The following is a 13,874-nucleotide window of genomic DNA, read 5'->3' as shown; positions in this document are numbered from 1 at the left end:
TGGACCTCCGGAATGAATTAAGTTCTTAACCTGAGGTACCACTGTAAATCAAATATCTCAGAGAGACTCCAGAGCTCTCTCATCCTATGGAAGATAAATCCTTTAGAATTGCCCCTGGAACTGCTCGTCCCACAAGATGGGGGAGCTTTTTTGTAACAATGCTTTAATTCAACCTTCCCCCCAAAAAAACAGCCTCTCAACCTTGGGTCCCTAAATGTTGTTAGACTACAACTCCCATCATTCCTAGCTAGCACGGCTGGTCAGGGATGGTGGGAGTTGTAGGTTAAGAACATCTGGGGACCCCAGGTTGAGAAAGGTTGCCCCAAATGCTGACTTCTGGATCTTTGGGACTACAACTCCCATCATCCCTGGCCAGTCTAGTGGCGATCACACAGGGTCCCAGGACGTTTGACGGTCTATTGATCCCTGTGCCACCACACGGAGTCCAGACAGTTGTTAACATTAACAAATAATCAAGTTTATTTTATAAGCATGAACAAGTTTACGGTTTCAGTTAATTTTTCTTGTCAGTTTCTTAATCTTAGTTTCTATACAGGCTTATACTTTTCCTAATAACTGCTAACTGATTATCCCAACTGTCTATCTGACTCCTATCAGTTTCTCTCAATCTCTCACAACACAACTCGACCAACGCACAGACTTATCATCCCTCTTCCTTCTCCAACTCCCAACTCCCAAATGACTTTCCAACAACTCCAACTCTAACTCTAACTCCTCCCCTTGGGTTCCCACTGGCCAATCACTTCACACTCATTTAACCCTTTCCTTGTGACCCACCTAGGAGGGCAAAGGCCCAAGGACTGATGGGGATTGTAGTCTAAAGATACAAATGAAACCTTAATACTGTTGCGCAACTCCTGAGCACGTAAAGCAGGAGTCAGCAAACTTTTTCAGTCCACTGTCCCTCAGACCTTGTGGGGGGCCTGACTATATTTTGGAAAAAAATATGAACGAATTCCAATGCCCCACAAATAATCCAGAGATGCATTTTAAATAAAAGTACACACTCTATTCATGTCAAAATGCCAGGCAGGCCCCACAAATAACCCAGAGGTGCATTTTAAATAAAAGGGTACATTTTACTCATGTAAAAACACGCTGATTCCTGGACCGTCCGTGGGCCAGATTTAGAAGTCGATTGGGCCGGATCCAGCCCCTGGGCCTTAGTTTGCCTACCCATGGCATAAAGGATAGCCACAAAGGATGGCAACAGATCTTGCTTCCCATTGCATTTACCATTTTTACCTGTCTGAAAAGTGATACTGCTCTTTAACCTGGAGGATAACTGTTATTGGGAAAATAAATAAAAGAATTGTTCACGTCACAAAAATTGTGCCTTCTGTAATGAAAGAAGAGCTCAGCTCGGCTCCCACTAACAACATGAGAAACATCCATACATCCATGTTAGTTTACACATAAAGATCAACATATGCCAGCCAGTGTTCAAACAGGTACCCAAGCAAAGTTGGCGTTTATAAAAAGTGCTTTGAAATGTAGCAGGTAAATAATTTCTGACCAGCTAAACTGATTCACACACACTAATAATAAATAATAAATAAATAATAAATTCAAATAAATAAATAAATAAATAATAAATTTCTGACCAGCTAAACTGATTCACACACACTAATAATAATAGTTATTGTGTTTTTATCACACCCTGCCATCAACAAACTCAACCTGGTTCTCCCTCCCCCTATTTTATTCTCACAACAACCCTGTGATGTAGGTCAGGCTAAAAAAAAGATGTACCGTAAGCTCCATGGCTAGAAGTAAGGGAAAATGAAAATAATTCTACTATGTACAGTGGCTTTGTATGAGTGTATTAAAATTATCAAAAATATTGATTAAAATGCCTTGGGGGGGGGCAGCCAAAAATGACTGCCATGAGCAACAAAAAAGTGCTATCACGAAATAAAAGAAACCTGGTGATGTATATCTGCTATTAAAAGCTGTTGCTTTTATCTACAGTTTGGAAATATTATTGAATGTCTGGTTTTTCTTACTATTTTTGAATAATATTCCCTATCTTGTTTTTTAATTTCATAGGATGTTTTCTGCTTTCAGTTGAACGATATATACTGATTGCTAAATAAATGAACTTATTAGGGTGCCAGGTTAACACTTATACAGAACTGGCTCCAAAAAAAGAAAAAAAAAGCCAGCCCTCAATTTGCCGTGACTCGGATTCGAACCGAGGTTGCTGCGGCCACAACGCAGAGTACTAACCACTATACGATCACGGCGAGCTACGAGGACCTTCCTGCTCAAGCGCCTCTTGCTAGCTCTGATAGTGCCATGGAACTTCCATGTACAGAGGAATTGTATCTCTTTAAATACCTGCTGCCTAGCAACCAAAGTTACAGGCGCGCCGAAGTTCCTTTCTTTGATGCCATGCTTGTGGGATTTCACAAGACCATCTGGCTCCCCACAGGTTGGGGGCAGATTCTAGGTCAAATGGATCTGGGATCTGATACAACAGGGTTTGTAAATAAGTAAGTAAAAGTAATAATAATCGTGGAGTCCCTCTCAGGAATCAAATGACAGGATTCTTTTAAAAACAAGACAGTGATGATGATGATGATAATAATAATAATTGTTATTATTATTATTTATACCACGCCTAGCTGGGTTCCCCCAGCCACTTTGAGCGGCTTCCAACCGAATATTAAAAAAAAAATACAGCGTGATCAGTGAGCAGTGCAAGAAACCCACATTAAAGTATTCACGCATGTTCCACGGGAACACGCACGTCTGAAAGCAGCCAAACTACTGCGGGTCTCAAATCATCCCTCATCTCAAAACAGGAGCAGAGTTTAGGTTCAAGCCGAAAGAACTGCCCTGTGCGATCCGAAACCTTGCCTCCTGGAGCTCATTGAGGAAACGTTGGGATGAGATCTCAAGGAATTGTAATTCCTTCCTTGACCCAATAGATTTCCTTGCTTGTTTCTTTCCTAGGCGGGGGATTGGGATACAGAGTTGCATAGCGCCTACAAAACTCCGGATGGTGTGGTTTTTCCCCCCCTTCCGCTGCACGGGTGGCTGCAGAAGCATTTCACTTCCAAGGCAAAATTAGCAGGCAGGGAGTCTTTGCAAGGCGAGCGCGAGAAAGGTTTCTCAAGCCTTAATCCAAATGTAAAGCACAGACGGGAGCAGTGTTTTTAGGAATCTTAATGAAGGCTAGGTCTTCGTGCAGCAGAGTGGCGCAGCGGAAGCGTGCTGGGCCCATAACCCAGAGGTCGATGGATCGAAACCATCCTCTGCTAGCTCCATATTTTTTCCCTAGTCCCAAATACAGTTTCTGGCATTTTAATTTTTTTTTACAGCACTCTGCTGTGCACTTTCCTTGCCTTTCCTTCCTGTTACCTGATTGGCTCTCGCATTATTTCTTCCGTGTATGAAAAAGCACCCCCTCCCCCCCAAAAAGGGCTTTTGTGTAGTGGACATTTGGGGAAGTTGGCTCAAAAGAAATTGCAAAAGAGCTTAACGTTCCTTTATATAGGCAGCTCTAAAGATACCGTGATGATACAGTGTACAATGAACTGAAGCAACGATCAACGCAAATATATATATATATGTTGTTGGCTTTGGAAGAAACAAAAGGTTTGTTGAAAGAATAAGAGAGGAAAAAATTCTGCGCCCAACGTGGGGCTCGAACCCACGACCCTGAGATTAAGAGTCTCATGCTCTACCGACTGAGCTAGCCGGGCTGCTGAAAGTGCGAGTTTGAATCACCCATCTATATAGCGTTACTCTGGAAGAGAGTCAGTTTACGCATAAATTATATTTCAGTTGGATTTCTTTCTTTATTTCAATCCCGGGCACGACTCTCATTCTGGATTTTATTTTATTTAAGCTGGAGGTGCGCGTTTTGCAAAGCCACTTAAGAGATCACAGCACCCATGGTTATTATTGAGTTGTATGGTGGGTGAGCTAGTCGCTGGCCAATGTCTCTGTGTTAGAACACGATCAAAAAGGGTGTCTGCGTTTGAGGTTTTCCTGCTTCCAATTGCTTTTCCTTGTGTTGTGTCTTCTTGATGACAAAACTGCGGGCAGGAGGGTATTTTTAATCTGGTGTTTGAAAACTACCCGGGGAAGTTCGCGGTGTTCTGCTTTCTTTGTTGAGAGAACACACGAGGACATAAAATAAATTTGCCCTCTCTGAGGATCGAACTCAGGACCTTCAGATTATGAGACTGACGCGCTGCCTACTGCGCTAAGAAGGCACCTGATAATAGCTAGGCGGCTTCGATCTGAAAGGATACAAAAGCTGCCAATCAAACATCATAAAGAGTACGACTGAGTAGTCTTACTCATTTCTCTACCACTTCTCTATATTTAGAAAGCGCACAATTTGGGACCCTAAATAAGGCTGCAATTCTAATCTAAGAGTAAGATCTATTGAATTCAATAGGCTTTACTTCTGGATTACACTGTAAATGCAGTTTGGAAGAAAGCACTTAAATTACTCTTTTGTCCTATTTAATACTTTCACAGAGCCATCCTATGCATGATTGCTCAGAAATAAGCCCCACTGAATTCAAAGAGACTCCCCCCCCCCCAGGTAATTGCGCATAAAGATTGTGTTAAAAAGCTGACGGCGAACAGGTCGAAGGCAATCTCCTTTTTTTGTTTGGATCCTGTGGACAGCAAGACCATGACCATGGGTGTAGCCAGGATTTATGTTGGGGGGACAAGCTTCATGTTGCGGGAGAGGCAGAAGATGAGCAAATTCTAGAAGTTCAGACATTAACAGAAAAATAGTTAGGTCCACGAAAGGTTATTCCAAAATCTCTTTATTAGCCTTTATGGTACTCCCTGAGAGGGGAAGGGGGGGGGGGAGAGAGAGAGACGAATTTCCTGGTTGCCTCATTTCTTTAACAGAAGCTTCCGTACTTGGATGTGATTGGTCCAAATTCTTTTTTCAAAAGTCCCGCGCTTTTTACGATTGGTCCAAACTGTTTTCAAAATTCCCGCGCTAAAATACTAGCCAATTAAGTCCCTGCCGCTTCGGCTCCCTTTTCTTTATACTGGAAGCGGGGGGGAAAAGATTCTGCTACATTATAACATCAGAACTTTTGTGCCGAACGGAAAACTTGAAGCAGATTCAAAAGTGTTACTTGGGTATCAGTTGTGGCGTTTACTTGTTGCAGTAATGTACAAAGCTCCCTTTCCGTAACAGTGTATTCAACTTGCCTTCTTACTGGAAACATTGATCCCCAAAGTACAGCTCTTTGTGTTACTGTGGTGTGTTTTTTAAAAAATTCACACCCACCCATCTCAATAAGCTTTATATAAATTTAATGTATTGTTCGGGGAAGGCAGCCTGCTATCGGGGCCGTAAAACCCTTCTAGCAAAAGACTCGCGAACGGGAGGACCATAATTTTATAAACTATTAACTCTTCCTCAAGGCTTCGCATGGGCTTTTACATCTCGCAAGTAGTAAGAGAAAAATCAGCTCTTTTTATGAAGTTGTAGGTGGCTCTTAAAAGAGCCTTTGGGTTGGTTGGGCTTGTTTACTTTTTAGCACCTTTCTTCTTGCTTTATTTTCCTTTGGCCTTGTGGCTCTCGGTTTTCTTGGGCAACAGCACAGCCTGGATGTTGGGGAGGACGCCTCCCTGAGCGATAGTGACTCTGCCCAGGAGTTTGTTCAGCTCCTCGTCGTTGCGGATGGCGAGCTGCAAGTGGCGAGGGATGATCCTGGTCTTCTTGTTGTCCCGGGCAGCGTTGCCGGCCAACTCCAGGATCTCAGCAGTCAGGTACTCCAGCACAGCAGCCAAGTAGACGGGCGCTCCGGCTCCGACGCGCTCTGCGTAGTTCCCTTTGCGCAGAAGACGGTGCACACGCCCCACGGGGAACTGCAGCCCGGCACGAGAAGAGCGAGTCTTGGCCTTGGCCCGAGCCTTGCCTCCTTGCTTGCCGCGTCCAGACATGGCGATGACGTTGAAAGTATGCACACAAAAAAACTCCTCCGATGCTGAATGAAGCTACTGTGCCCCATTCCGCTCCTTATATACTTTCCCCTGGTTTTGAGACTGCACGTTCTGATTGGTCAGCCTCTGGAACTCAATGCCCAATGACCGTGCAGGATGCCAGCGGCAGAAAGAATTCTGAAATGCAGCCAATGAGAGAGGACGGCGGGAAACGGTTGGCCAATGAGAGCTCACCGGCGCGCAGAGCAGAATTCCGGACCCACGCCCTTCTCTTTTTCTTTTGCGTCAGCGAGGAGTGTAGCCAATTGTGACAAGAGCTTTTCGATACCTCATTTGCATAAGCGTCCTATAAATAGGAGGGCGCGCAGCTCGGCTGTTACTCGACTTTCTTTCCTTCGGTCCGGTCGGTAGAAAGTTGGAAGATGCCTGAGCCAGCGAAATCCGCTCCCGCGGCCAAGAAGGGCTCCAAGAAGGCCATCACCAAGACGCAGAAGAAGGGCGACAAGAAGCGCAAGAAGAGCCGCAAGGAGAGCTACTCCATCTACGTCTACAAGGTGCTCAAGCAGGTCCACCCGGACACGGGCATCTCCTCCAAGGCCATGAGCATCATGAACTCCTTCGTCAACGACATCTTCGAGCGCATCGCGGCCGAGGCTTCCCGCCTGGCGCACTACAACAAGCGCTCCACCATCACCTCCCGGGAGATCCAGACCGCCGTCCGACTCCTGCTGCCCGGAGAGCTGGCCAAGCACGCCGTCTCCGAGGGCACCAAGGCCGTCACCAAGTACACCAGCTCCAAGTGAGCTTCCCCGGAGAACTGATTATTGGGCTTCCCAAAAAGAAAACCAAAGGCTCTTTTAAGAGCCACCTACTTTCGCAGTAAAATGAGCTGATATTGCTAAGCATCGCTTCTTGCTTAACCAGAGAGACTAAATGGCTTGAGACATGACTTGAAGGTAGATCTGTAGTGGTAAATTCTGTTTCATGCTACTTTAAAAACTTAAGGATTTGCGCTATAGAGTTTTTGGAGCGTTTTCTGTTCTGCTCGGTTTCAGATCCGACGGCAATGGGGGAAATGCTGTCAGGCAGAAATTTACTGCCTTTTTGATTTATAGAATGTTCAATCTTATTCAACATACAGGTCCTAGGCAATCATGTAACTACCCCATAACTCAGGATGTCAGCCTAAGTTTGCAAATAGGTTGGCTCTAAGCCTGTTTTATTTCTTCAGTACTTAGCAATGTCCCTGCCATCTCTGACTTTTTGAGCCCTACCTACTGAAGACTTCCCTCTTCCAACAAGCCTTTTAAGTAGAGATCCTCCCCAGTCTACCTATATTGGAATGCTTTTTAGGTGTTTTATTTACCAGTATTTTATCCTTTATGTGTTTGCTGCCCTGGGTTTCTCTTGGGAGGCAAGATAATTATAATTATTCATTTCACAACATTTATGCACCACTTGATTGTAGTAAAACATCCAATCAGTTTACAAAAAGATTAGCAACATTTTCAGTTTACAAGTATCTAAACATCCAACAAATAATTAAAATCAATAATAAGCTAAAAACAAACCAAATTAAAACAAATGTTGACATCTGCCATGTCTGAATAGGCTTGCCTAAATAAAAAAATGTTTTTAGCAGGTGCTGAAAAGAGTTCAGTGAAGGCACCTGGTTGATGTCAATAGGCAAGGAGTTCCAATGTGTGGGTAATCGTTTTTAGAGGTAAATACTAATTAGTAGAGGTCCAGAGTGACTATAATTTGGGAGGGTTTAAAGCTCTTGAGGACATAACAGAAGAGCCTGGTCAGGTTAAAGGTCTATTTGGTATAGCATTCTGCCCCCCACAGTGGTCAGCCTGAAGTATTCAGCAATCCCATAATAAACAGTGCCCTAAAACAGCACTGCTACTGTCTTCTTTGGCGATCATTTGTAGCCAAGTAAGATTGTTTTCCATGAACACAGTCTTAACAGTGAGTCTGTAAGTGACTGTGGAGGCCAATTCTGAATCCCCAAATCCTTCCACAGTGGGAACATAGGTTTCCAGGCAGGAGTTGATCATGGTGAGAGTTTGCCAAGTGTGCCTTCCTCTTAGCACATTTCTCCCTTTCGTCCAGAGTTTGAACGTCTTCAGAGTCTATGACACCTTTCGTAAGGCTGTTCTCCAACTGGAGCACTCGCAGGCCAGTGTTTCTCAGTTGTCAGTGTCCATACTACATTTTTTTTTTAGATTTGCCTTGAGAGAGTCTTTGAGCCTCTTTTGTTGACCACCAGCATTACACTTTCCATTTTTAGCTTTGGAATAGAGTAGTTGCTTTGGAAGACGATAACCAGGCATCCGCACAACATGACCAGTCCAATGAAGTTGATGTTGAAGAATCCTTGCTTCGACACTGGTGATATTTGCTTCTTCCAGTACACTGGCATTAGTTCGTCTGTCTTCCCAAGTGATGTGTAAAAATTTTCAGAGACACGGTTAATGGGATCTTTCAAGGAGTTGGAGGTGGCATTTTTAAGTGGTTCATGTTTCACAAGCATACAGTAAGGTTGCTAGTACAATAGCTTTGTAAACAAGCATTTTGGTTTCCCTGTGAAAGTTCCTAAAACAGCACTGCTACTGTATTTCCTCGCTAGCCCCACTCCCATAAGAAAATATATGCCATATCTGAAGCTGGAGGTTCCATTTAGTTTCCTTAACTGGTAGCCAGTGTCAGGCATGTCTAAGCCACTGATAATCTGTCACCACATTTATGGTGATGAATTACACAAACCGCTGGACTTCTGTTTGTCCTGAATCTACCGCTGATCAGTTTCAATGGGTGGTTTTCATGTTTACCTTTATGAGACAGAGAGAAAGGGCATCTTTCAGCTGCTTTGAGAAACAGCTGCTTGGAGGAGATGGAAAAAAGTTCCATAAGCCAGCAGCCCGGCTAGCTCAGTCGGTAGAGCATGAGACTCTTAATCTCAGGGTCGTGGGTTCGAGCCCCACGTTGGGCGGACATTTTGGAGGATGGGGAAAGGCTGCAACTCAGGTCCTGGGTTACATCCTTGACATCTCAGGCTAAAACTAGTAAAGGACTCCCATACCAGAAGCCATGAAGATATGTGAATTGGCATTGCTGACCAATGGTCTGATCTGGTGGAAGGGGGCTTATTCCGACTACCTAGGGTGATATATATGAATCTTTTTGCAGACAAAATCTAAATGCGTCCCACAATGAAATGTTTGGCTTAGCTCAGGGGCGAGGAGCCTGCGGCCTTCCTATCTTGTTAATGGACTCCCATCCTTCCCAAACAGCATGTCCAACAGGCAGGAATTATATCTGGAAAGCGAAATCTGAAAAGCCAACAGCTTTCCACAACCTTGGATTAAATCTAAACAAAATAAAAAAATTCCTTCCAGTAGCACCTTAAAGACCAACTAAGTTAGTTCTAGGTATGAGCTTTCGTGTGCATGAACACTTCTTCAGATACCTGAAGAAGTGTGCATCTGAAGAAGAATGCATGCACACGAAAGCTCATACCTAGAACTAACTTAGTTGGTCTTTAAGGTGCTACTGGAAGGAATTTTTTTTATTTTGTTTTGACTATGGCAGACCAACACGGCTACCTATCTATACTTGGATTAAATCTGTACATGCTGTGTAGAACCTTTTCTGTAAACCTATTGCTTAGTGTGAAAGTGACAAAGGAGGTGCTTCTCTCAGCACAGGGAAGGCTTAAAACATCACTTAAACATGAAAAAGCATGGAGGCTGTTCCGTTTCGAACATGCCTCTGAATACCAGTTTCTTAGAGCTACAGAAGGGGAGAGTGTTGCTTCACTCAGGTCTTGCTTGTGCGTTTCTTCATGTGGTCTGGCCACTGTGAGAACAAGATGGTGGAATAGATGGGCCCTTGGCTTGATCCAGCTGGGTTCGTCTTATGTCCTAACCCCCCACCCCAAATTATACTTTCTTTTTGAGCTGCTAAGAATGGGTCAACAAAAGACGTGTTCAGCAGCCTCTGAAGAAGACATTAACTCTACGCATAAATGTCTTAGTTTAGAAATACACTTTTTTTGTTTTTGAAAAATATCATGCCCTCTCTGAGGCTCGAACTCAGGACCTTCAGATTATGAGACTGACGCGCTGCCTACTGCGCTAAGAAGGCACCTATCAGTAAAAAGCCCCAGTAAGCCTGACCAGGATGTAAATTTGCTATTTTAGTAAATAATTAGCTAACTGGTATTTGTTTCGTTTGAAGTTTCGGGAATGACATCGTGTTTATAATCTGAATTATCTCCCTACACCGAAAACGCAACAGATCACAACAGATATAATGAACAGATCACAACGGAGTGGAGGGCCTCTATTATAACCACAGAGCGGGAAAGAAATTAGTTTTATGCCCCAGAGATAGGCGTCTAAACCCACTGGATTACACTATACAGTTTCCCATTCAGCTCCCTGCAGGATTTTGTCAAAAAATAAATGAAAGCATGTGAAAATCGGAGAGAATTAACAATATTGCATTGGAAAAGGTTCCAAAAACAAACCACTGGCCCGTACGGGGATCGAACCCGCGACCTTGGCGTTATTAGCACCACGCTCTAACCAACTGAGCTAACCGGCCAGTTACGAAAGAGTTGTTTCCTGGATAGCTGTTGAATGTAATACGGGATGCTAAAATCGTGAAAGTGAACGCTAGATGGCGAAATCACACTACTGAACTTTACTCTCGCCTATCAACACACGCCATTTATGCTTACATAAATAGAGCACTCGATATTCCTCTTTCAAGCTTTATTTCAGATCAAACAAAATCAACCAGGAAGTCGAGTTTCACATTTGCCCGAAACGTGGGGCAAAACGGGAGAGAATGAGAGAGAGAGAGAGAGGAAACGATAAAGCACCTTAACAGAATGATTTAAGGAGTTATATTCTGTGCTGATCTGCAAGCTGCTTAGTCATATAATGATGACAGCAATTTTGGGGGTATTAAAACTGCAATGAACTGCGATAGCGGACAGGGGTGTGTGAATTGTACGCAATCAATTTTCATTGAAGGATAGCTCTCCACAGTGCACCCAAAAATGAGAAAGTGAAGAATATCTCCAATCCATTCTTTGGGAAGGGCACCAAAAGTAACGTTTTGTCAGAAGTGGGATTCGAACCCACGCCTCCAGGGGAGACTGCGACCTGAACGCAGCGCCTTAGACCGCTCGGCCATCCTGACAGTTGTTGGCCGCCCTTTGCTGTCTTGCAGTATTAATAACTTGTTATGATGTAATTCTGTTCAAGCTTTAAATCGATAAAATATGTATAATAATCATTGAGCCACTGGGTTAACAGATGACTGTCTCTTTCTTCTATCTAAGAACTACTAGGGCTCTAAGTTAGCGGCACCAACCTGGATAGTCTCAGGGGCTACGTTCTCTGTCCCCTGTTGGAGGCAGTGGGTCTAGTTCCTGCGAATCACAAGTGGGGAGAACGCTGTGCACCCCACCCCACCCCGCCGATCTCCTCCCCACCTCCTGCTTTGGGGCTTCCCATGGGCCCCATGGCTGGGCCCATGTAAAGACAGGTTGCCGGACAAGGTGGGCCACTGGCCCGATGCAACAGCTGGGCTCTTCTTGTGTTCTTACCTTTCTGGGAGGAAACAAAGGGAAGGACAGTGTGCCAAGAACCTGCAGGCTTGCTGTGCCAAAACACACTACACTACTCCTGAAACAAGACCCTACCAGAGCCCGGATAGCTCAGTCGGTAGAGCATCAGACTTTTAATCTGAGGGTCCAGGGTTCAAGTCCCTGTTCGGGCGGCTGAATTTTTTTAAAATTCTTTTTCTGTTCGCTTGCATTTTTTAGCTTTCTTAAAGAGATTGCTTTGAATCCTCCCCAAATAGCAAAAAAAATCTCAAAGAAGTGCCCTTTTCGAGAATCAAGTATGTTTTGTTCTTTCATTTCCGTATCTGGCCCCTCCCCCCTCCTTTGCCTAACTAAACATGTATATAGAAACACATTTTTAAAAATATGTTGGAAGTTGGCCGTTGGAAGGAGACCTCTTTTAACGATGAATTGCATCCTAACCCCGTTCAGCTCAGCTTGCGCGTTCATAAACATCTGCTCTTATAAAGCGCAAGGCTTGGCTTGCAACCATTTGTGATCCCAGTGAATTGCAAACGTAGCAATTAGTGAATCCGAATGATTTTTTAAAGCACCCTTTCCTTTTCTTCTCGGATCGCATTTCATTAGGGCTTCTTTTGAAAAAGCTGCGGGCTTGTTTGCACCTTTGCTGTCAAAGCAAATCGAATTAAACTGTGTGAAGGGTGTGGGGCGGGCTTGGGGTCCCCCATGGAAGACTCTCACCGTCCACGAGCTTGCAGCGAAATCTGAAGCAAGCTTACTCAGAAGTAGATCTGGCTTTCAGTGAGGATACGTAAGTGTCAGGTTTTGAGCCACAAAGTCTTTTTCTGCTATGCTGTATATATAAAATCGCATTTGGGTGTTATCCCACTCACAGTGCAAGCCTCAACCATATCTACTGCTCAGAAGTAAGTCCTATTTAATTAAGTGGGGCTCCTTCACCCCCATTTACGTGGAAGCGAGCCCCATTGAAAGCAAAAGATTTTTAAATTTATTTTTAAAAATGCTTATATACCGCAATTTCATTCAAAAAACAACACAAAGCGATTTACCAGAATTATATATACAATTAAAAAAAACCTACACAAATCAACGACTAACTATTACAGAAAGACATATTTTTCAATACCTTTTATGAGTAATCATAGTTAAATTTGCACTGCACGAGTGGACCCTGATATAACCCATTGATTGGCGTCTTCCTTTCCCTGAAGGGGAAACAGAGTTATTTAAACAAATCTGTCTCCAGACATCTAAACTGGAAGGTATTGCAGCTATTTGAGACTCGAATTGCCTGCATATTAATTTAAAGGAGGGATTTGTCTTCTTCCACATTGCTACCAAATTAAAATGTCACCCTCAAAAAAAAAATCAAACTTAGCAGAGGATGGTTTCGATCCATCGACCTCTGGGTTATGGGCCCAGCACGCTTCCGCTGCGCCACTCTGCTCCACGAGGCGGGCTGTTGCATTACATTCCTAAATACTCGCTGCTGCGTATTATACAAAGCAATGAAAGCTTATCGATTGAAATGTACCATGGATTTGAAATGATGCGGTGCATTTTAGAGCCAGTGAATTTTGACGAGCAATTCTGGGTCTAAAACATACTGACTTCCTCACCTTTGCATACTGATGGGCATTGGGAAGGGGAAGGTTGGCTTCAAATTGAATTTTTCAATTTGCAAATTCCCCAAATGAGAGGTGCTAAAAAGTTGAAACGTGACTTGGCAATACAAAAGATATTTTGGTTATATTAATATAATTTAGGGGTTTTTTTCTTGGTAAGTAAAATGTATATAAAATTGCATAGAAATATTTAAAAATTATTGCCTAAAATATGCAGTTATATTATATATCAATATATATATTTATTTTATTTATTTATATTATTATTATTTAGCATTACCTGACATTTTCAGAAGTTAAAATTAAAATTCTTTGGTTCTCCAAAAGCAGTTTGTATGCTTCCTCATCATTTACCAAACTAAATGCTGCCCAATAGCAGATTTGAGTTCTTCACAAGCAAAAACATATTTTTAAGACCCCCTCTTACTGATGAAACTTGCAAAAATTAAGGTTCACCCCCAAAAATGGCATGGCCTAGGCTCACAATCCATTAGCGCCACTCTTGAATGCAGCTGCCTGTCACTGCTAGTGCTGGTTTTCTGTATCCATACAAGGCAACAGCACAGTCGCAAACTCAAAAGTGTTGGATCCCTTCATGAGAGTTGCAGCCACAGCTGTTCTAAGATCATACAATAATCTTCTAATTATACATTTAATAAAAATTAGGGGTG

General features: G+C 43.3%; 1 protein-coding gene and 1 pseudogene across 2 annotated transcripts; one reads left to right on the top strand and one right to left on the bottom strand.

The window, feature by feature from the left end:
• Window positions 1–5,465: 5,465 nt before the first annotated feature.
• LOC309327686 (histone H2A type 1-E) lies at window positions 5,466–6,151 on the bottom strand. Its single transcript, XM_081837072.1, has one exon. The coding sequence runs from the start codon at window positions 5,953–5,955 to the stop codon at window positions 5,566–5,568; it is 390 nt and encodes a 129-aa protein (XP_081693198.1). The 5' UTR covers window positions 5,956–6,151; the 3' UTR covers window positions 5,466–5,565.
• Window positions 6,152–6,307: 156 nt separating this feature from the next.
• LOC309327687 (histone H2B 1/2/3/4/6 pseudogene) lies at window positions 6,308–6,857 on the top strand (annotated as a pseudogene). Its single transcript has one exon. The product of its transcript is annotated as a histone H2B 1/2/3/4/6 pseudogene (transcript).
• The last annotated feature ends 7,017 nt before the right edge of the window (window positions 6,858–13,874 follow it).

The sequence above is a fragment of the Podarcis erhardii genome, assembly GCF_964252035.2.
Source record: "Podarcis erhardii genome assembly, chromosome: 13".
Lineage (NCBI taxonomy): Eukaryota > Metazoa > Chordata > Lepidosauria > Squamata > Lacertidae > Podarcis > Podarcis erhardii.
Note: the sequence above shows the minus strand (reverse complement) of the source record. Positions and strands in the feature narration are given on the sequence as shown.

What these genes read in the sequence shown, in the direction of transcription:
- LOC309327686 (XM_081837072.1), bottom strand. Translation starts at nt 5,955, where the DNA reads ATGTCTGGACGCGGCAAGCAAGGAGGCAAGGCTCGGGCCAAGGCCAAG.